At 37.5% G+C, this 23,507-nt stretch overlaps 1 protein-coding gene across 1 annotated transcript in view; it reads right to left on the reverse strand.

Annotated features, from left to right (window-relative positions):
• DPYD (dihydropyrimidine dehydrogenase) overlaps positions 1-23,507 on the reverse strand; it is a 311,278-nt gene that overhangs the window by 128,306 nt on the left and 159,465 nt on the right. Inside the window, exon 13 of the mRNA XM_031057867.1 lies at positions 210-374. Within this exon, the coding sequence (XP_030913727.1) occupies positions 210-374 (165 nt within the window). The remainder of the gene's footprint in view (positions 1-209; positions 375-23,507) is intronic.

Genomic DNA, 23,507 nt, shown 5'->3' on the forward strand with positions numbered 1-23,507 from the left:
TCTTTCCCTTGATATTTCTGTTTGAAACTAAACATCAGTCTAATGAAAAAACCATGACTGTCCTCCGCATAGTTTTTAACAATGTACTTGTATGTCAATAAAACAGTTTGCATTCTATTGAAAAGATACTAAATATGTGGGTTTCACACATCTGTAAATTAGAGATGCCAAGTAAGTATGTTGCATCTTTATGATTAAGTGGCACTTACATGGTTTGGAAAGTCAGCCTTCAGTTCAGCAATGCTTTTACACCAATATGCTGCTGTTTTCTCGCTGATGAGTTCAATGTTCAGAAAAGACCCTTGGCCTGGGCCATACAGAGGACCTGAAGTAGTTCCACGCACAATCCTTGGAGAAACATTGGTTACAATATCCTGCAAAACAGGACATACTTTCAGACAGATTTTGCGAAGTGAGCTTTATGTTGTTGGTGTATATTATATAATACAAGTTAAAATGTACCAGGTGAATAAAAAAAATACAACTATAGAGCGATTCTCTAAATTAGCAGATTTTCCAATTAAATTCTTTACATCAGAGGAGAAAAATGTTTTCTCTGTGTGTAAAATGGCATGATAATGATAAAGAAAACTCCAATATTGTACACCTACGAAGCACCATACAAAATATCGTCCAAATAGTGCTTCTGTGTTGGGCAGAAGCCACACAAGACCTTGTGTAGAAACCTGTGTGGGCCTCAGTCATGTCCCAGCAGACATGGGAACCATCCCACCAAAGGTGGTCCAAGTCCATGTCCTGCACTCCTGGGTGAAGCTCAAAGAGGTGCAGCTCACCAGCCTCTCTGCTGCAAAGGCATGGGCCAGGCACCAGCAAAAGTGCACCAGTACATCAAACTTCTCAAACCAAACCATATGATCAAAAAAACAAAAACCCAAAAAAATTGAAAATAAAGATTAATATTGTAAAGTATGACATTTCTGAAGGTCAATGTGAGGTTAGCAAACAATTTTGAAACACGTAGTAAACACACAAAATGTTGACTTGTTTAGTAGTCTTAATTAAGCCACGATGTCACCAGATCTATATTAACAAAGAACTGTAAATTCTGACATTATTTAAAACGAAAGAGAAACATAGATGGCAAAATGTTCCTTTTGCCAATTTCCAATTAAAAATAATTTTGAGTAAAGGTCATTTATTTACAAACGTATCAGAATTATTTGTTTAAGTACCCCTCCTCACCATCTTGTCATTTTTAGTGAGATAACATGAACCTCTATTAGTATATAGCAATTAAGGTAAATTTACATATTTTAATTAAGAACCATCCCATATAAAACAATTAGGGTAATAGGCATACTAACTGGATTTCATAACATTTGGACGTTTTTCCAGCTAGATAGACAGGAAACCTTAATTAGCATTAATTAGCACTGATCTGCATATGTTTGATAAGGCATACCCTTGCCACAAAAGATTATTTATTCCTGAATCTGCCAAATGCTGCAGTTACAGAGGATAAAGGGACTTTTCTTCACATTGTATGTAAATGTGAGGCAATCTTAATTTGCTTATAAAGTTGAATTAATTATTATACAGTAAATATGCACTAATATTTTATATTGATACGTAGCTATATGTCCATTTACATATGTAAAAATCATACAAGGTTATCTAGCCAGTTCATCTATTTTCAGACCTAGCATGTCGGGAGCATGGACAACCCATTAATCCCCCATTTTCCTATTAAAGTATTTTCCTTTCATCACAAAACCTTCACCTCCCTCTCAACAGTTAAATTATATTTTCAGGAAAAAAAAAAATTCAGAACACTTTCTGAATGCATGCAAACCAAAACCACACAGCAAAATGCACTCCCCTCAATCCCTAAACAAATTACAAAAATTGCAGTTTATGCAGAGGAGCCATTTACATCAGTTTGCTCCACATTATCCTCTTGAGCATTTCTGTCCTTTTAGATTGCCCCAGAGGAGCTTGTGCCTTGCTCCACCTTGGAAAGCTGTTGGTGCCCCCTGGCCACGGTGCCCGGTGAGCACACACAGGCAGGGAGTGGCGGTCCCACCCGAGCCCGCCAGGCACAGGGCAGCTGCAGGGGGACTCACCCTGACCACGCTGCCAGCAACCAGGGGCTGCCTTCTCCCATGCTCCACAGCAGTCAGCAGCCATGTAGCTACTGTAGCATGGCACTAAGCCTGAGCTAACAGCCTGTCTGCTGATGGGAGTTATTACTCCTGGGTTTAGTGCAAATTATGATGATGTACGTGGTCTGACTTCCATTTTGCAGCTCGCTTGTGTGCATGTGTTTGCCAGATAATGCTAGGAGCCACCAATGGTCCCTCTTGTTATCTCACTATGTGCAAGCCTTGGTGTTCTTTCGCTCAGTTTCATTTTACTACAGGTAAGAATTTAAAGACTGAGATATTACAGCCTAGATTATACCTCTTGTGAGGCTCTCTCAAAGCCTCTGTCTGCTTCCACGTAAAAACACTCTGAAGTTTTCCTATCTGCCTTGGGTCTCCAGGCAATCTCTTCTCCCTTCTAAAAGGAGAGACCCTGGCTTAGACTCTGCAACTGCTGCTGATGTCCCACGGCTTTGACACAGATCTCTTTCCCAGATCTCAGTTACAGTCAACAGCTGAGTGACAATTTCTCTCTCCAGGCTCCCACAGAACTGAATCAGGGAATGCACAGACTTTACAAACTGTCTCAAAAGCAGCCATTCTTCACTTTAATGACCACAAGAGATACACAAAGCCATATGAAATAGTAAACACACATACATCTCTCTGCCTACGTTTCCTCACTGTTGAATTTTCCTTGAGATTTTGTGAGATCCCCTTTGGTGCTCAGGGACCCTCCCCTCCCATTCCCCAGAAGAACAGACATCAGTTTCTTCCAGTGAAGAAGAGGCTTCCACTGCCTCCCCACCACCTCTGCGTCTCAAGACCTCTCTGGTGTGTCCGTGCATCATTTTATCTTTCCTGACCAAGCCATTTCTGCTTCGAAAAATCCTTCCTGGCTTTGAAATCCAAACATTACCACCTGGCTGCTTTGTCTTGATTCCTTGTGGGAGGGATATGCTGTCCTTATTTAAGATCTCATTCCACATTTGCTCCTCCTGGTTAAGCGTAAACTAGATGGAAAGAGCCTGTAATGACTGACACTCTGGCACTCCTCCTGTCTCTTGTTAGCACATGACAGCCCCAGGCACAGGGAGACTCACAGTTCATGGAAACAAAATGGAATTTATAACTTATGTGATGATTCAAGGAATCTGTCTATGTACATACAAAATAAAATCACACAAGTGACAGAACAGAAAATTGTCTCTTTGAGATGAGTGTGAAATACCTACACAGAACTTGCCTTACCAACCTCTTCATCTTTTGTCTCCTGCCATGGCTATGAGAAAGCTGAACAAGGGAAGAGCTGGGCAAAGGATCTATTGGCTGGGCTTAGCCAACTTCATGGCCCTTGGCTTTAGGAAAAATTCTACCTGGTACGACAGGTCATTTCACTACAACAGGAAATTCTGGTGGCAGGCCAATTGCTATTGCTGGCTCCAAACCCAGCAGGTGATGGCAGAGCAGCTGAAGTAGCCCTTGTGCTCCAGTCCATGGGGTTTGTGACAAACCACCTTTTGGAGTTTTAATTGAATGCTGTCTTTTCCTGTTTGTAGGAATTGTGAGGCCAAATTCTGGCACTGATAATTCATTTTCTTTTCTGAAACCCCAGGTTTTTTTCCTTTTATCCCAACTATGCACACAAACCTTTTATTGTTAATAAAAATTACTGTGTGCATAAAAAGCCACAACAGAAGTGAAGCAAGAAGCCTGACAGGACGTACTTCAGGGTTTGAACCTAAAACCTTTATTGGTTCTAAAGAGAGACATGACCTGAGCAATGAGTTGGTCCGGTTCATGCCCACAGGTGAAAGGAGAGGTCCACATACAGGAATAGAAGAACGTCTCCAATGTCCAAAACAAATCAAGTATCTAACTCCCTCAGTCAAAGGAGACAATATACGGTCCTTGAGAAAAACAGCACAGCATTTTCATGTACTCTGAAGACCAAAGATAGAAGATTTTTAATAAGGAGAAACTAGGGGAGAACAAAGCTTATGGCTTTCCATACTAAAAGACAAAACTGTGGGGAAAAAAAAAAACAACCTGAAGAAATAATTGGCAAAGATAACAGAAAACACCACATAAAATTACTTTGTTTCATAGGGAAATATTGCAATTCACTGTGGACATGGGGATTAGGGAAACTGCATTTGGTACTAGATTACAGCAAAAGAACCTGTTTTGGGGGTTAATGTAAATGAAGAGAAGCAGTGACAACAAACAGAATCAAGGGCTGACTGTGAATCATTAATATTTCAGTTACTGAATTTCTTCCATTGCCTCAAAAGCTTATTCATTTCTCCAGCAGAGCACAGCAGAAACAACCAGACTAATCCTGCAAATATCTCTAGTTCAGGACATCACTAAAGAAAGTTGTGTTACACAGATAAAAGCACTAATATCCTGCTGCTTTTGGATTCCCTTCTCCTGTGTATGACCAATTCTGGTATTCTAGTAACTTGAGACTGACTTAATTTGCATTACACATATATTTCTGTTCCTGTTGATTAATTAATTAACACACTGAAAAGATGACCCAAGGCATTGATCGGGCCCCATTTGCTCTAATAATCTCTGAACTCTGCAATCAGATCATTGAATTCTAAACTACTTAGGTCTAATGGGCTGGGAGATTTGAGACAACAGTTTAAAGATAAAGTTGAGACACTCAACAGCTTATAGTCAGCTAAATTTATTTAGGCATGTATCAATATATCAGTCCATACATTACTAGTCATTCTGGATTTTGCTTTGCTTCACATTTGCAGTTGGTAATTGCCACAGATTTTTTGCCTTGTAAAACCTCAACCATGCCGTCTATAATGACCAATGAAAGCAGGACTGCAGGGGCATTTCTAGTTTTAGGGCAACCAAAGAGTTGTTAGGCACAGTGCTAGATCATGCAATAAGTACATGCATTGTGTGTTCCTCCTAAACCAATCAGCTGAGAAATAATTCACATTGTGAATATTAACATTGTCATCTGAGGGCACGGAAGTTAATGACACATAGAAATTAATCAAACCATTCACCTCTCTCTCAGACTTATTGTTTTAGGGGAACCAAGAAGACAGCTCTTCATTAATTGAGTTCACTTTTAATTTCATAATCATGTCTCCTAGAAACTAAAAAAAAAGAAAAAAGAAAAAAAGAAAAAAAATATTTGAAGAAAAATGTTTTGAGAGGCCAGTTTCAGAAAGGCAGTCTCCCAAGAGTTGTGCCACCTCATGCCTATTCAGTTGATGCAGTTATACTAGGCAAATACAATAAAAGATAAGTAATAATATAAAAAGAACCAAGAGAATAAATCTGTATGATTTTTCATATCAAAGCTCTGATGTGTTCCTATTGATTTGCAGAGCTCAAAACATCCTTTTTCTGCCCAATTTTTTCAAAATATTTTTGCTAAAAGTATGTCAATGAACACTTGAAATAACAGGGTTGCTGTGGGGAAAAGACGGGTAAAATTAAAGAAAATTACAAAAATTGCAGTTAATGTACATGCTAAGGGGGGATGAAACAGAATATGGAGAGCAGTGGAAAGTTACAGACACAGTTATAACAGTATGGAAAATTATAGGGAGAAAATGTGGTTGCTACTCCCCAGATGGAAAGCAGTCAATGTGCCCAACTTCCCACTCACAATACATGCTCCTCCCAAACATAAAAAATAGTATAAAAGTAAGTTAGAAATGGGGAGAAGATAGGGAATACTCCATCACAACAACTGAGATCAGTCAGAGGGAGTCACCTTCTCCCCCACAGGGATGCCTATTGGGTAAGAACTGTATTTTTAAGTACACTGATTGTTTCAAGCTAGTTTTTGTTAAGAATTAGAGCTTATTCATATACTGCTTTGAATACAATCCTGCAGCCAGATACTATCACCAGCAATCTTTGAACTTTAACCTGCGACAATCTTCTACTGTATTACTAAAGAATGTTATTCTGTATACTGTTAGTGGGAGTTCAAGGGTGCTGGCAGTGGCTCACAGACTCCATTGTGGAGCCCCAGGAAGAGCTGTCTCTCATGCTGTGTGACCCTGAACACATCAGTGGAGCTGCCCTCTGATCCAGTGCCTGTTCAGTGAAGGGTCCCCTTAATGGGACACTGACAGACTGGTGGGGCACAAGGGCATCAGCTTTCCTAGGGCCCTGACAGACTAATCAAACACAAATGGTTTGAGAAAATCAACCCTTTTACATGACAGCTTTTTAAGAGAACACCTGGCATTTTTTATTGTGGATATGGAAAAAAAAATTAATTGCAGCTTTTATTAATATATTAAGCAATTGTACAACTATTCACTCCTGAAGTACCGGTGTTCTGCAATCTAAATAGCTGCAGCACAATTAAAGTTTCAAATAAGATTTTTAGATTTTAAAAACACATTTAATCATACTGTAAGTGTTAACCTGAGTTCTCTTCACTCTGAGAGACTTCTAAGACACACAGAGAACTTGCCTTGCAGTGTTGGCCCCCAAAGTCAATGAAAGTCACTTCATACTTCAAATTAAGCTTTTCTCAGCTTTAACATATGAAAGCAGATAGGAATTAGTGACCATTGTCAGTTTCTTTTCATTAATATGAGAAAAAGATTAAACACAATGAGCAGATTACTATTTCTAACAAAGTTAATTTCTTTGACCTTCCTTTCTTCCAGGAAAGGAGGGCGTTATATTTGCCAAGTGGAGTATGCATCTGTACATTCCTGGGGTTGCTGCTCATTAGATGTCAAAGTGAGCCCCAAAGCAGCCTCACAATGGCTTCTTTGTGAAGGAGAGATCTAAATAAATACCTTATTAATGTAATCTAAGTCCAGTATTTCAAAACAGCATACTTAAAGTTAGTGCACAGTAAACTGCAATGTAAAAAACCACCTCAAACGTAAGTTCCTACCTTCATATGTTCAATACACCATCTTCTTTAAATGAATAACAAAGTACAGTAGCTGAAGAATGCAGTTATTTAACCAAATTATGATGTGCTTTCCTCCCCAACATTTAAAAAATATATTGAAAGGGCTGAATAGACTTCAATATCTAGTATGTGTGAAATGTTTTTAGGGCTTATTTTCTAAATGCTTTAATCAACCCCCCAGTATCAAGATTCAGTTTTCCATAACTACCCTAGTTGAAGCTCCCTAGTAGAACTTTATTACAATTTCACCTCTGTGAAAACATAGGGAGACTTTGCCTTTTCCTGCCTAATATCACAGTAGTTAAAGCATTCTGGAAATCTGGCTCACTGCTGTTTGCACACCCTCATAGATACGAACGGCATCACAGACTTATGTCCTCGTAATTCCCTGCCAACTCTCACTCAAGGTCTTGTGATGATTTGCCTCTTCTGTGACTCAGCTGTCTAGCCAGACTGTGTCTAGTATCACCCCTTCTGGAGTTTTAACCATCCACAAAAGGCAAGTGAAACCTGAAGCACCAATACCACTGCACACAGCACTGCTCCTATACAACCTTTCTGACTTGTTCCTCCCCTCTCCATCACAACTCAGACATACTCCACCATACTCCACCCCTGCAGGGTTTCTTTTATGAGGCCCAAAGCATTGACTCGCTGTCCTGAATTTCCCCAAGCCGGAATTTTTTCCAGCTGAACTGGAAGATAAATGCATAGTGAGGACCTCTACAAACACAAAACTATTCCAACAGTTACAAGACCTTATCTAGTACAGAGGGACTTTTGCAAAACATGGGAAGATTTACGGGCTCATGGAGAAAGGCAAGGAAATTTGCTTACGATTTCTGCCCAAGGAGATCTGATGAGTCCCTGGCTGGCACGTTCCAGTGCACAAACCTCTGCTATGTTGCACACAGTGCTGCCTGTCAATTTCTAACACCCAGACTTTATTCTTCCCATACAAGCACAAAACCTCATCTATGTCACTTCCTCACTCTCTCCTTCTCCTTCCCTCAGTGCACACAGAGGCATTTTTTAAAAATGAAAACCACCCTGACAGAAAAACTTATCTCAGAACATCCCACCATGCAGAAACTGCTCTAATCTCTCCACCACCAGGTATGAAAAATATACCACCATAAAGACACCTCTTTTTTCATTGCTTTTGTGAATGAAGTCTATACCTAGCCCTCTTTCCTCTTCATTGCTCTCCTTTCCTTGAAGACAGATAGTATATAATGATAATATGATGTAAAATAATTATTTTTAAGTTTCTTCAGCAAAATAACTGAATTTAAAAACATATTACTCCCTCAGCCTTCCAGCATTTTTCACATTGGTGATTCAAAGCATAAGTGTTCTGATCTCTCCACTAGTACAGAACACATCTTGAAAAGGAACCTTGCTGTAACTTACAATTGTGTTTCTTCAGCTTTTACGTACAAGATCTTTTGTGCTATAGAGGGGAAAAAGATACCTTAAAATATTCTTATTTGTCTTTTGATGTCTGTTTGTTCTGTGTTTGCAAAGATGAAAGTACCCAAATCTGTACTTATATTCCAAAAGTCTGGAACACAAACAGTGCTTGTAAAAATTCCTTAATATCTTACTCCATTTCTTGACTGAATCATTTGAGTTATAAATACTATTTTTTGTTTAAACAAACCATTACTGAATAAATTATTTTACAACATTAAACTATCACATTTTTGTTTATTAAATCAATTTAACACTACAGTTTCAGCGAGTAAGCTGGCTTTCCAAATCAGTAAGTTAGCACAGCAAACTGCAGCCCCATAAGGGAAAAAGCAATGTGTCAGGACTTTGGAGAAAAACTGCTGAACTACTCACATTGTGTGAAAGACAAATGACAAGTTAGAGGTTTAGTTACCACATATTTAATGTTTTTCTATACTGTCTCATTAGTGCTTTAAGATTTAACCATGAGAACGTGTGACAAACTTCAAAATTTACAGACACCGAACTTCATTTCTACCTAAGCTTTCATCACTGCTGCTTGCTCAGCACACCTTCCTTACTAATGCAATTCCCAGACAGAAGGCCATCAGTGCCCATAACTTGTGATGAAGACAGCAAAATTCCAAGCCCTTTAGATAATCTCACTAGATCAGTGTATTAAATAAAAAAAAATTCTACTCTTTACTTTAGAATAATTGCAGAACAATCCCTTCCTCCACTGTAAGTCAAAAAGGAATGGTTTGCTGCCCTTGCAAAACAGCCAGCCCCCAAAATTTGTTAATTCTGACATGAAGTTTGTCTCCAAGTCACAATATTATAAACTTAAGCTTGCTAAAATAATAAATTAGGAGATGCAAATACAACAGAAATTAGGAGTAAACGTTAAAAAAAAAATAGAATAGCAACTATAATGTTTACATTAAATCTACAAATATTTTCTGGTTGAGTTGTATATTTCATAAGGAAATGAAGTATTTGATCTTTGCTATCAATTACATTTGGTTAAGTGGTTTAAAAATGCCACTTTTTAACGATACAAGGCCATATTGCTTTAAGATTACAACATTTAAATTTTTTTGTATTTTATTTTTACATACTTGCTTGTTTTCTAGGCATTAGAATATAAGGGCACTTTAACTGTAATTATGAAAGATAATTTTTAAAATGTATTATGTCCTACACCACTTTGTCTTGACAAACAATTACTAGATATCACATTCAACAGAATACAAAAAGCAATTTCTATCACAAGGTTAAAATTAGTCTTTGAACAAAAGATGCTTTCAAAGCAAATCCAAATTCTCATCAGCTTTATATCAGTGTCTCTGTGAGACAGGGAAGTGAGGGATGGAAAGAAGAGAAAGAAAAAAAAAACCTGAAGGACATTTTAAAAATTTCTTGCTAGCGATCAGTGTGAGCACACATTTTATCAGCTTTTTGATAAAGGTCTAGGCAGAAGGACATGATTAAATTTCTGCTGTCAAAATGTATTGTGATCAAAAACTACACCCATCAAAAAAGAGAGATGTAGAACTTGTAGTTTTTGAAAGAAAGTTGAATCTGTATGCAGACATTCACTTTTGGATCTGGTTTTGCAGTTCAGGGTTATTGGCTGGACTGGATGATCCTAAGGGTCTTTGCCAACCTAAATGATTCCATGATTGTTGGGTCTTGGTGTTTTGATATAGTAAACTACTTAATCAATGAATGGTTGCTTTAGCTGACTGATGGGAAAAATATTCAGTAATTGCCTTAAAACATTAATTAATTTTCAGTAAGAGGTCATAAGAACAGAAAAACATGGTGCAAATGATGCAATGCTAACTATTTGAGGAGAAGAGAATAAAATAAATAGAAGCACAAGGGCAAATAAAATATCTGCACTGATTGCAGCTTTTGATCTGTATCCTAAACTGATATTTCTGTACCATGGCCTCTAAGGACCTGTGTAGATTCAAAAAGTTTGAAAATGAATGCATAATAATTGAAATATAGTACTTCAATCTATAATGCTTACCCTTGGGACTACAGTGGATTTAGATCATAAAAACTTAGCTTGTCTTAACAGATTAATTATTTTACAGACATCTAAAAATATTAGCCCATTTTCAGCTGTTAGGGAATATCATCCTCTAACCAGTAATCAAAACTTGTTGTGAAGTAAATGTATTTAATTGACCAAATAAAGGAGTAGCAATTCTTAAGACTTCTTTCTAGATGAGTGCTATTGAATGGTCCCATGAAAATTGAATGAAAAGGCACTTACAGAAGTGTGAGTCTAAGAAAATCAGTGAGGAAACAACTTAGGTAAGACCCCTTAAAAAGAAGTAAGACCCAGGAAAGAGGAGGAAGAATTACATTACATGCTTGCAGCAGCAGGTTTGAAAGAGTCACTAAAGGGAGTCATGCTTACAAGGAGAATACAAATTCTCTTCTTGTACTTGATGGGGAGGCCAAATTAATATAGTTTTTTCAAATATCATCATTAGAGAAAACTCAATGTTAGTTTCTATAATATTGTTTTCTAATTGCTACACAAATTACTGTAGGAAGGCAATAGGGTAGCAGCAGTATCGGGAGGTTCCTAACAGGATGACCTAGAAGCCAAGACACACTAGACCACAGAATGAGCTCCTCTAGAAGAAAAACAGAAGAGAATTGCAGTTCATCTCATAATTCTAATGCTGCAATACTAATTGCTGCTAATCAGGCATGTAACTTCACACTGGAAAAAAGCAAAGAGGTAACTATTTATTTAAGAGACAATACTACATGGATTAAAAAAGCTCCTGTCAACAACTCTGGACACCTGTACCAAGCTCATTTATTGCCTAATTAAATATTAACATGTCCTGATAGAATCTGTGTTATAATTTTAATTACTGTTTTCTCACAGGGAAGCCATATAATCAATGTATTTCTAGCTGTTCCTAGAGGCTGTTTTGTAAAACTCCATTAGTAAATTGTGAACTATCACTAAAATATTTTCCTGCAGATTTCTTTAAGTAAATCAAGACTATTATATTCTCCTAGGAGGAGGGAAGACTAGATGCCTTCCTTCAGGGGAAAAATATATGATTTCTTCAAGAATAAAAATTTTTTAATGACAATCATATTTAAAGACTTGTTAAAATTCCTGCACAAAGAATCAACATTAGGGAGTTACAGATCACCACAGTTATATTTAAATTTATGTATAATCCAAAATATTTTTATTGCTGGATTGAGTAATTAGGATGAGAGCCATATTACTTCCTTCAAGCACGTATTTAAATTTTCTGCTGGGGATGAATTGCAAATATTGAGGTACATCTTGAACCTACTTACGTATATTCTTTTTCCATTAGGATTAAGAATGCTAAATACCATAAGCATTGATAACATTACTGTGTATTTAGGGGACAGAAATGCAAGGAAACAATACCAATTCTATTTGGGATGCTATTTAAATACCTAGGTACAAAACTTTAAAAGTATCAATTCTCCAGGTAGCATTAAATAATTTCAAGTTGTAAAAAAAGAGGTACAGGGAAAGTGGAAGTATTTAAAGGACTATTTTCCTTTACATTCCAATGATAATCTAACCATAGATTACTACTTTGATAACTGAGCTCTTGAACATTAACTTTGTTTTGAACATACTCCTTTTATCTTTTTCTATGTAAAACTCCTGTGGAAGTCAAAGGATCTTTTGTAAGATCAGGGATTTCAAGGGTAAGCCACATTCTCAGAGCCTGATTATACAGAGATCTGGATAATATAATCATGGGATAAACAAACCATGAAAATATCAGCCCCTGTGAATTTCAACTCAGCATTTGAACATCTTGTAAGAGATTCAAACCAATTTTAATTCAGCACTACATTTTATAGAGGATCTTTAAAATAGATTTTGATTTTTACTGGTGATTTTATCTACCTTAAAATTCTTAAAAAAGCCCTAGCATTTCCCTCTCTGTATTGGCTACCAGAATAAGGACGCACATAAGAGTATTGCATGCAAACTGCTAGATTTTATGTTCACAGACACAAAAGTAGCTGAACTACTTTTCAGAACAGATTTAGGCTAAATAAAGAAAAATAAAATATTGGCAACATTCTTTCAAAATTAATTTTCTATGAATCAACTTGCAAGGCATCTCAAACCTTGCACTTCAAATTAAACTATCATCCTGAATTAGTTACTATTTTTTTAATGACTAACAGGTTTTTTCTGACTCCCACATTCATGGAACAAACTCTACTGGCATATTTTGACTGATTAGGACACTGTACTTCTCTGGCAAGACAGCTCATACAGAACTTGGGATGGGATGCATACGTGCCAGGGAGAGCATTTGGGAATGCAAACCTTGGGTGGACCAAGCTCAGGAAGGGTAGAAGCAGCATGCCCCGGTCTGTCATTGGGAGATGTGAGCTCCTCTGAGAGCACTGTGTGATCATCCATCAGTCACCATGAGGGGCACCGCACATGGGCTCAATAATCTAGATAGAGATGGCTTTTTCCACTTGAGAGCTTCAAAGTGGAGATTTCCGGCCTGATGGGCTGAGTCTGCTTTTCCAGACTGAGCTCTTAATAAATAAACATTCAGTGTTTGCAGATGTTATACCATCTCTGACAGGCAGAAATCCATGCAGAGAAGTGCTGAAGTGCACACAGAATTTTTATGCCAAAGGACAAGCCCTGTTTCCCATCTGCTTGTGGCAGACACAGAGGCCCCATCTCAAGTCTGGTTTTCCTCTACATTCACCTGAAGTTTCCATAGCAGTAGCTTAGCCAATGCCTATTAACTTTTTTAAATGCCCATGAAAAATGACATATTCTATTGGCTTTAAAAAATCCACCCTGTGGGACATAAAACAAATTTAATAAAGCAAAAAGATCAAAGCTCATTAAAATATTCTTGTAAGAACTCAAAGAAGCCATGATATATGGAAATTCCTAGCAGGACCATTCTCCTATTTATCACCGAGGGAAAACATTATTCTAAGCTAAGCATGCCCTCTTCCATTAAATGTATATCAGGTCCCAAACCCCAGCCCTCTCTGGAGTCATTGCTCGGGTCTGTCAGTTAAGTAAATATGCTCATCAGAAGATCTAGCAGCACACACAGATAAGGTAGATATGAAGTCCATTTCCCTTGAAATCAATAGGAAGGTGGTTGTTAGCCACTATAATTGAGATAGGGTTTCATTTGGGAATCTGTGGTAAATGTTCCCACTACTACTGTCACAGGGGTGCAAGAAAGTATACGACAGCTGTGCCTGGATCTCTGGCACCATTAATGGCACAGCCAGCTGAGACCTGCTGCAAAAGGCTTACCTTACATGCTCAAACCTGGAATTCTAAGACTAAATCTGTCCTGGGCTAGGGAGGGCAGCTTGACTGGCAGGCTCTCTGCTTATTCCAACAAAATACTGATTTAAAATTGGGCAAGGATTCAAAAGCCTTCTGATGCTAAACACAAAAAAGTCAGGTACAAAGATATTTAAGGAGGAATAAGGGATTTGCCCCACAAGAAGTCCTTGGTTAGGGATAATTATAGTAGTGATAAATAGAATGTAGGGATTGTCTTTGCCTCCTTTTTCCTACCACGGAACCATGGAGTTTAAAGCACAGGTCACTGCAAAACATCACTAAGAAACAGGATATACTCTTTACTTCCACGTGCCAGATCACAGGAGCAATCTCACTCCAAGGGCAATGAAGCCAAGTTTGCACCAGGGCCAAGGAGAGCTCCAACACGCAGCATTACCTCACAGACCCAGGAATTACTGAGACTCTCCTCAGCCCAAACCTTATCCCCACGTATGGAGAGTAATCTATACAGCACAGCCAGTGCTCACTTAATGGGCAAAACAATTAAGTATTTAGGCAGGTATAGACCGCATGCTTCTGGTCTTGGAGGCATTAGGGGGTCTGGATTTTTACACCTCTGCTATTTTAGACAACCTTCCCCTAGTGCAGTCAGTACAGAGCAGGGCAGATTTCTTTGCTGCACACCTAGAATAGGATGAATAAAGTTATTTTGTGCACACTCCAGTATAGCAGGAACTCACATGATTTAAAAGGGATTTTGTAAACTACAATGCAAAACACTGTAGGGTAGATCCCGGGAGGATTGACAAAATCTGGCAAATTCTTAAACTACACTCACACAAACTAGTTACTCTAGGACTGTATTGCAGTTGTAGCATTATTTTAAGATGGAAATCAATTGGGGATTACATAAGTTCTTTATGCCATACATCTTTTCACAACTTATATTCATATATTTTAATTTTATTTAAGCATATATGCCATATATATGCATATTTACCAAATAAATTGCATAACTTAATTTGCATAATCCATACTTTAGTGTTGCATAATCCATATTTCAGTGAAGTTTTGTTTTTTAGTACTCTTTAACCCATAAGTACTCTTTAGCCTCCTTAAGAGAAAAACCTGCTTAAAATCTGATTCACACCATTATTCTTTGATAGTGTCATTAGTATATTAAGTCTTCTTAACCAGGCCCATTCCTGCAATAATTTCTTTTCCACAGTTCCCATCAACTCCAATATTCATTCCAATATGGCTTCACTAACAGATCTGAGCCTTATTGAAGTAATACCTTTTTACTTTTTTTTTCTGTGACTAGAAGGGTTCTGAGAATGGCTAATTTCCTAAACATTGTACATGTACAACCACCAACAACCCAGTCCTTTGTGAAAGAACGTGAGTTCTTTAAAGTGTCTTCTCTTTCACTACAGCCATTCTGTTCTGCAGTAATGTAACAATTTATTTGTGAAAATACATGCACCTACTTCTTATTTACACATACTGGAGTTTATACCATGAATTCACCTTGTTTTAATTATGCATCATTGCCTAGTGATACAGGAAACAGACCTCTACCCATCTTGATTGTGAAAACTAGCATCTCAATTTTTTTCTTTTTAAAGTGAAGATAAGTTACTGCATTAAAAATAAATGAGGTATTTTTTTGTCAGATGATTGGACACTGAGTACACATAAGAAATCACCAAGAGCATTGTGTGCTGGTCTACGTGCTAACCTTGAGCTGCAGTTTATCTATTGCCTGCAATTCAGGAGACAATAAGGTATTTTACCCAATCAGCTGATCAGCTGAAGGAACTCAAAAGACTGAAATGGCTTTGAAATACACAGCCTTTCAGATATCAAATTACCTTTGGAACCCTCTACCCAGAAGTAACTCAAACAAAACCCATTTGAAATACTGCTTCAATATTCAAAAAAATCAATAATTTAAACCACAGGTTGAACATTTTTACTGCTTCCACAGCAGACTGTCGTTTTTTGAAATGAAAATGCTAACGGCACCAAAGGGGAAAGCTCCGGCCAGCCGAGATGTGTGTGTGCAGGCGGGAATTGGCTGGAAATGCTGGCTTGCTTTTCCTCCCCCAGTTACGTTTACATAAGATCTCTTAAAATAAACAACTCTCATTTCCACCACTTGGAAAAAAAATGTTTTTCTTTGTTGCACTTGATGTTTCTGTCCCTGAGAGCTTGGCAGTATCAAGACACTTCACTGTAAACACACATTCTGAATGCAAACACTACATCCTCAACTATGCTATTAAGTCATATTATTTTGTATGTAACAGGCACTAGCACTGTGGTTTTGAATATCAGCAAGCACACTGTGAACTCTTGACTAATAGATAGAAAAGCAGGAATATGGGTGATGATGTATTTCAACATTTACAGTAGGAGCAGGAAGCAGTTCAGTGCACGCTGCAAAAGCCAAACAGGTATGGATATTCCACTGCCCATGACACCTGCTCATTTAGGGAGAGAAATGGCTGGCTGGAAAAAGATTTCTTAAAAGACAGGGAACACACGTAAGGAAGAGACCTAGTAGGAATGTGAATCCTTGAACAGGCTAGACATAGAGGATGTTGGACACAGAATCAAGTCTCTCCTTTGCATAAATTTAACCATCAGGTATATTTTTAGCAGAGTTTGAAATATGCCACTCTCTAGAAACTGTTATTTTTTTATAATTTAAAATCTCATTAAATCCTTGCACTCTCTGGAACTATTTTTTAAAATTTTGTTAAAGGAGGAATGCAAGGAACACAAAACACACTACCCAAAAAGGAATTAAATAAACATCACAAGAGAGAGCTTATGTATCTGGAGGTATATAAATCCCAACACACAGTATGAACAATTTCTGTTAGGGTAACAAAGCATCACTTTTAGTATTGTAGAGAGGGGCATAAGAAAGAAGTCATGAGATTGATGGTCCTTGGTTTATCATTTTAGTACTTTACTCTCAGATATATTCTTACTCTCTGACACGTTTTTAGAGCCTTCTCTAACCACAGCGTTAAAATAGAAATAAAAATGTAAATTATGCTATGAGAGTAAAGTTGCTCAAGTAAAAAAATATGTGTTTATATATAGACAGTATTATTGTGAAGTGAAAATTAAATTTGCATTTCTGTTTCTAGAAAAAAGAAATTGTTATATACTATTATGAATGTTCTGGCTGATAGATTTGTTCAAGTTTAACCAAGATAAATGCAGATTTTTAGCCTAGAATAAGAAATGATGAAAATATAACCATTTAAGAAATGTGACACTCAAAAATATATACTCCAAAAATTTGGACATGGATTCCAACATTCTGTTCTTCTTAAAGGCACAAAAAATTTCTGGATATCAAACAAAAAAAATCCACCAATATCAAGAGAGAAATTCATGTGAGTTTGAATATACCCAGAATAAAGGAACATAAGATTTTGCTTATTTATGTGTTTGAGACCTTTTTTACCTCCATGTGAAATCACCTATTTCAGGTAATCCTGTCAGTCTTTAAAATATACCTCCTACACAAGAGCAGCAATCAACTGACCTTCTGAGAACACTGTTCTTGGCAGGAGTATAAACTTAAACAGAATAATAAAAATCCAGCAGCAACGAGAAACCCAATATTCATCCTCTCCTCAATTCTTGCAAAGTTAGGGAGGAAAAACAAGCTCAAGTTTGTGCTGGAGTTAAGGGATTTGGGCTCTTACAGATCGCCCTGGGCAGGTGCTCCAAGCACATGCAACAGGTGGGTTCTGTGAACTGCCAGCATCTCCTTCTGCTCCATCCCAGCGCACCCAAAACAGGCAGTACAGGCTGGGGGCAGTTTTGATTCCCTTGGCAGAATTCAAGCCATGAAGTTCATCACCACTGACAATATTTGGATAGATTTAAGACCCAGTCCAATATAGCATGGGCTGGCATAGGTTAATCTTGAAATACAAAGCATGGATACTCATGGCAAAGCTTGTGTTCAGAAAATAAAAGGGGTGTAGGCTTCTGGCTCTTATCTGTTGTTGCAGCTACTGCCTGCAATGGAACTACATCCCTCAGCCACAAGGACTGATAATTCTCTTGCTGTAGCCTCTGGATGTTTCCTCTAACGATCCCAACATCATTCCTATCTTGTCTGGATTGACTTTTGCTCAGCACGCTTTCAACCATGCCCCAGTCTCCCACAAACACTTGAACAATGCAATCAGCTGCTCCAGCTAAATCAGCTGAGAGTTATAAAGCTGAGTTTCGACATATTGAAAACACTTCAATCAATGTCACTTTACTAAACCTTCTCTATGGCTTGATATACAGATTAAATAAAAGAGTGCAAACAGGAACCCTCCTGCACTGCACAGGGAGAGAACCATCCCAGGCAACAAAGCTGAACACAACACTGACACTGCACCGACACCGCGCTCCTCTCGCTCCATTGTTTAAGCATGAGGCTTGACAATGGACCAGGAAGATGCTTTGGGACAGATTGCATCAGGGACATTTAGGAAATGTTTCCCATTTCTATAGATTCCACATACATATAAGATAGACCAACAACTGCATATGAAAAAGACTGGTAGGTTTAAAACAAATTATTTCTAAAATAAGTTGGCTGCTGATGCTGTTTAACAGCAGCATTGTTGCAATACAATTTTTATTACAGACTGTCACGTTACAATAGGGCTTTACACACATACATTTACTATACCATGTGAATTACTAGAAACATGCTTTTCTATGTTTGTGTGATTTATTAAAGCATAAATCATAATAGCATGTGCCAGAAATTCCTTTTGAGGGATATAATAAGGTAACAATTATCCTCTGAACTCCCTTCTTTGTCTTCAGAGAATAAAATGCATTAGAACATATCCATTTGCTGCCCCATGACAGAAAATGAAAGCAACTGTGATGGTTGCAGTGTATGCTTTCAGTTCCTGCAGTTGGCTGGTGAAGTGAGCTTTGTTCCTGAATATGCTGTCAGAGGCAAAACAACAGTTTTGCCAATACTTTTAAAGAATAAACCTTAAAAACAGTAAGACAAAATTAATTGAAGAGGTTTGTTTTTACATGTGTGCAGATGGATGTGGAAAAATCCTACATACAAATATTAAATGTAAATTTAAAATATAAATAAAATTATGTACACGGGACCTCCCTGTATGGTTTTGACTTGAATCAACGTACTTCACCTTTTTCCTTTTATGCAACAATTCACAGGATCTGATTCAGGGGAATTGTAGCATTTTCTTCTGTGGAAATATACACAGAGGAGCAACATTACAAGTATTGTTAAAATTCCCCTCAGAGAAGGTTTAAGGCCTTTTAGATTAGCTTGTGAGTGTTTGGAGTTGTGTGTTTGATGACTGGCACAGTGAGAATGTTCTTAATGTACCATGATTTTACCCAATTATTTTTGAAGGAAAAATCATAAACTAACATTCACTACATAGAAAGTGCTACATAAAGCCATTATTAACTGTGCAGGTAAGTAGAAGCAGCAAGATCACAGGATAAAATGGGCTTTATTAATTTAAAGAAAGTATCATTTAATCTGTCAAATTTTGATTGTTTTAAAATTCAATTTCTATGGAAGAAGAAACATATGTGTGGATTAAATTTAAAAGAAAAAAATTAAAACCAAGTTTCAGTAGCAATCCAGAATTCAGGTAATTTTTTCTTCTTCTTCCAGAAAGACACTGTGCCCAAACCACATACCCCAAATGCTTAGGAGTAAAATGATGTGGACCTCTGAAACAAATGTGATTTCCAGGAACCAAAGTGGGTATTATTAAGTTTCACTTTTCTCAAGTGACATTAAAACATTCTTAACAAATAAGTGCCTATATACATACACACCTTTGGTTTAGCTCACGATATACAAAGAGCTATATTGTTCACAGATTTTGCAGATGCTAACTCAAAATTAAATCACAATGTCATGTGAAGACCCAATCATGTGTTGTGCAATTCTGATTTTGCAGGATATTTACCTTTGTAATTAACTTCAAGAAAGTTCATGCACCATGTCATTTTACTGAATGAAAAATTTAAGTCAGAACAAAGTCATGCTTGGCTGAATTTGCTGTCTGTACTCCTGTACTGCCCAGGTTCTCTCTGCTTAATATTCCTGACCATTTCCATTGGCTTTGGGTCAGAATCTAGAACCTAGATTTCCATTAATGATATTATAGTTATGCACAGTGCGCACTTATTTTACTCAGAGCACCATTATGACCTGCTCATACTCTGTCACATTTAGGGACAGACATAATGCCAATTAAAGTGCATTCAGAATGCCACACATGATAGTTATGATGGCTGGCAAGCATCCTTATTAACAGCCATACTTTTTCAAAAACAACATACATACAGCAGTTCCCTGGAAACAGGATCATTCTGGGACTCCACCAAATAGATCACAATACCATAATTACTGCCATGGTCAAGTCACACAGTTTGGTGAAGTTCTGTACATGAGAATTTTGATACCCTGTGTTTATCTAAAGTTCAAACTGACTAAAATAAAAGAGCACATGTCACTGCTTTTCTAATATTACATGCTTAAGCCTTATTTTATTTACAGCTTCCAGCAGCTCTCAGCTCGATGCTGGTTGTGCTGGCTGCCACGTAGCTGGAGAAGGCTAACAAACCCCTGCGTGTTCACATGACAACCTTTGTGCAAACGCATCCTTATTCTGTCATCTACTGGCAGCGAGCTTCCCAGCCATGGGCTCTGCCAGTCCTTACCAGTTTGCCAATTACACAAGCTGCTTCCCAGACATCAGACAAAAATTCCATAAGACTGCTGTGCGAGCGTACCCTAATTAACCATCAGCTTAATTAGACAATTTACTGTGTAATTAGCAGGCAATTAGTCAACACCTCTCAGATCTTATTGACTGCTGTGACAGCCTTCCTTAGTCTACACATTCCCATACGCTTCCACGACCATGATCCCAGCCCTATCCTGTACAACAGCAACCCTTGCAAGGGAAAGGAAATCATATTACATAACAAGGGAAGAGGGAGGAAAATCAATATATAGCCTGTTCATTTATTGAACTGTCTTCTAGCCAAGACTTTCTTTTCTCTAGGAGTAGAAGGTCAGCTGCTAACAAAGAAACGTTCAGCTATAACATTAGCTTATGTCTTTTTCATTTGTAATGTGGTTAAGGAATTTAATTTTTTTTCCTCTTAGACTGCACTAAATCACCAAGTCAGGCAAGCAGAAGTTAAAGAAAAAAAAATTAAAACTTACTAACATATTGTAAGTTTACATATATGTTCTAGAACAGTGAAAAAGTGGTGACAGCTGCTTTTGAGACCTATAGCTTGCATTGTAATTAACTGCTTCATAGTCTAAAATGCACAAGGAGAGCCAAAATAAAACATCAATACTCAATAATAATTTAACAGCATTAGTGTAATTAAGTAGAAATAATTTATGAAGTAGTATCAAGTATCCTCCACACAAATCTAAAGTTGTATGTCCTTATAATACAAGATGTGAGAAATTACAATTAAAGACTAATATAACATGAATATTAAGGGATTCCTAAAAATGTGTGTTCCTTTTCCTTTTTCTATAGACTGAGAAATGGATTTTACAATTAGCATTGACAAGAGCTTTTTGGATAATTCTTAAAGTAGTAATTCCAAAGTTCACAGAACGGAAACTCTTGTGTCCTCCTGGAATTAACTCTAGAGGATTTATTCACAAAAACCCTACACTACTTGACTGAAGGACAGAATCCCACAATTGCTGTTGTAGTTAAAAAAATAGGTAATTCTATATCTCAAATAATGACAAGAAATGTTATTTAGAATACACTCACATACATATTTGGATTAGTAATAGGTATTTTAACATAAGAACCTGTCAGGTTTTTTAAACATATGGGGCTTCATTCTGCTTTTGCAACAATGTCAATCAAGAGTAAATGCAATTATATCACCATGAGATTCAAAAATCAGCTCTTTGCTTTCTTAACTTCTTGTGTGGGCAAATCAGATGTTGAACACAGCCTTATCCTTTTAATTTACCAAGTGAGAACTCAAGACCTGAGATGACTCAAATACTTAAAGAAAAGTGTATCACCTGTACACAGAAGCTACACTGGTATAACCCAAAATTCCTTGAAAAATGGTTAAGCTAAACCCTGTAAACTCACATGTGGAAACAGTGCCAGTTCAGAGATAGTTACATAAATTCAGCTAATGCCTGTAAAATTGTTAGCAGGGGCTGTACAGCACCATAAACATGCTTCACACCGATCTCAGCGTCCCCGTACAGGCACTTTGGTCCCACAGTTCTGCAACCATCCCACAAGACTGCATGGTCCAAGCAGGAATCTTGGGGCAATAGCTGCTGCATGAGGTGCTCCAGGTCTCCCCAGCCTGTGGTGCAGAGCAGAAAAGCAGCCACCCCACAGCAAGGCTGCCCTGTAAGGTGCCCAGCTGGAGCAGAAGCCACCAGGTGCTGCCAGGGCAGGAGCCCAGTGCTGGAAGGTCCTTCCCAAGGCATCTCAGCCTTGGCATGCCAGTGGGCACAGGTGGGGACACAAAGGGTCACCTGGGCTCTTGCAGAAGCCAGCCTTTGGCCTCAGCAAAAATGCTGAACTGTAAATCAGAGCAACTGAATCATGACAACCACTTTTCCTTTATTTCACTCCAGTATCTCAGTAGGCCTAGACTGAATTCTAGATGGTATTCTGGATTTATTTTTATAATTAGAATGTGGAAATGAGTGAAACAAACCTGAACTCTGACACATGCACCTAATCAAACGGGGAGAATCAAAAAGCCAATGACTTGACAGAAGGGAAACTTCTGCCATTCTATATTGACAAGATAAAGATTTCATTTTTTCCTGAATGTCTGTGATTAGCTTTTAAAGTGCATCATAATAATTTCAAAAAATAGGAAAGTTTGTAATTTATGCTGAAACTTGAAAATATTAAGTATGGCTTTATGTTTTGATTGTCTTAGGTGTGTTTTAGATACAACTATTAAGAAAAATATCCTACAATCTTTTCTAATAAATTATAAAATATATTAATGCCACTTAAGAAAGTTAGATGCAGTTGGTTGGCACAAAACAAAAAGGTTTCCAACAAATCTCAATTGAGCATGGAAAATATGTGAAAATTCTAAATTTTAGAATTACACTTGCCAATTTCTATCTTACATTCAAATTGCCCTTTTAGCTGAATTCCTTCCAGACAAAAAATTATGTGAGTCATTTACAAGATCACCAACAACCTTCCAAGGACAAAAAAAACCAACCACAGAAAAATGTAGCTGAATGCTATTTTACACAAGTATGTTACATATTTGCTTTTTAGAGCCCTGTTTATTCAGGATGTGACATTCAAAAATGTTGAGTACTTCAGATACAGCCAACTGCAGATCCTCAGCAGTTTTGGAAAATCATGCATGTGTGCTCTCCTTGTCTCTCTCTTGATAAATATTTGCAGGTATTTTCAGAAGAATGAGGTAAATAAAGCAAAATTAGTAAAGAGCAAAGCAGCTTCCTCAGTATAAAAAGAAATAATTCTGATTCTTAACCAGTGTAAAATTTGCATCCATTTTGTCTGACTGACTGGGTAATAGTTGCACTATGAATAGAAATCATGTCCTCTCTCAAGTAGTGGTCACTATTAGAACA

This window comes from Geospiza fortis, unplaced genomic scaffold (genome assembly GCF_000277835.1).
Source record: "Geospiza fortis unplaced genomic scaffold, GeoFor_1.0 scaffold403, whole genome shotgun sequence".
Taxonomy (NCBI): Eukaryota; Metazoa; Chordata; class Aves; order Passeriformes; family Thraupidae; genus Geospiza; species Geospiza fortis.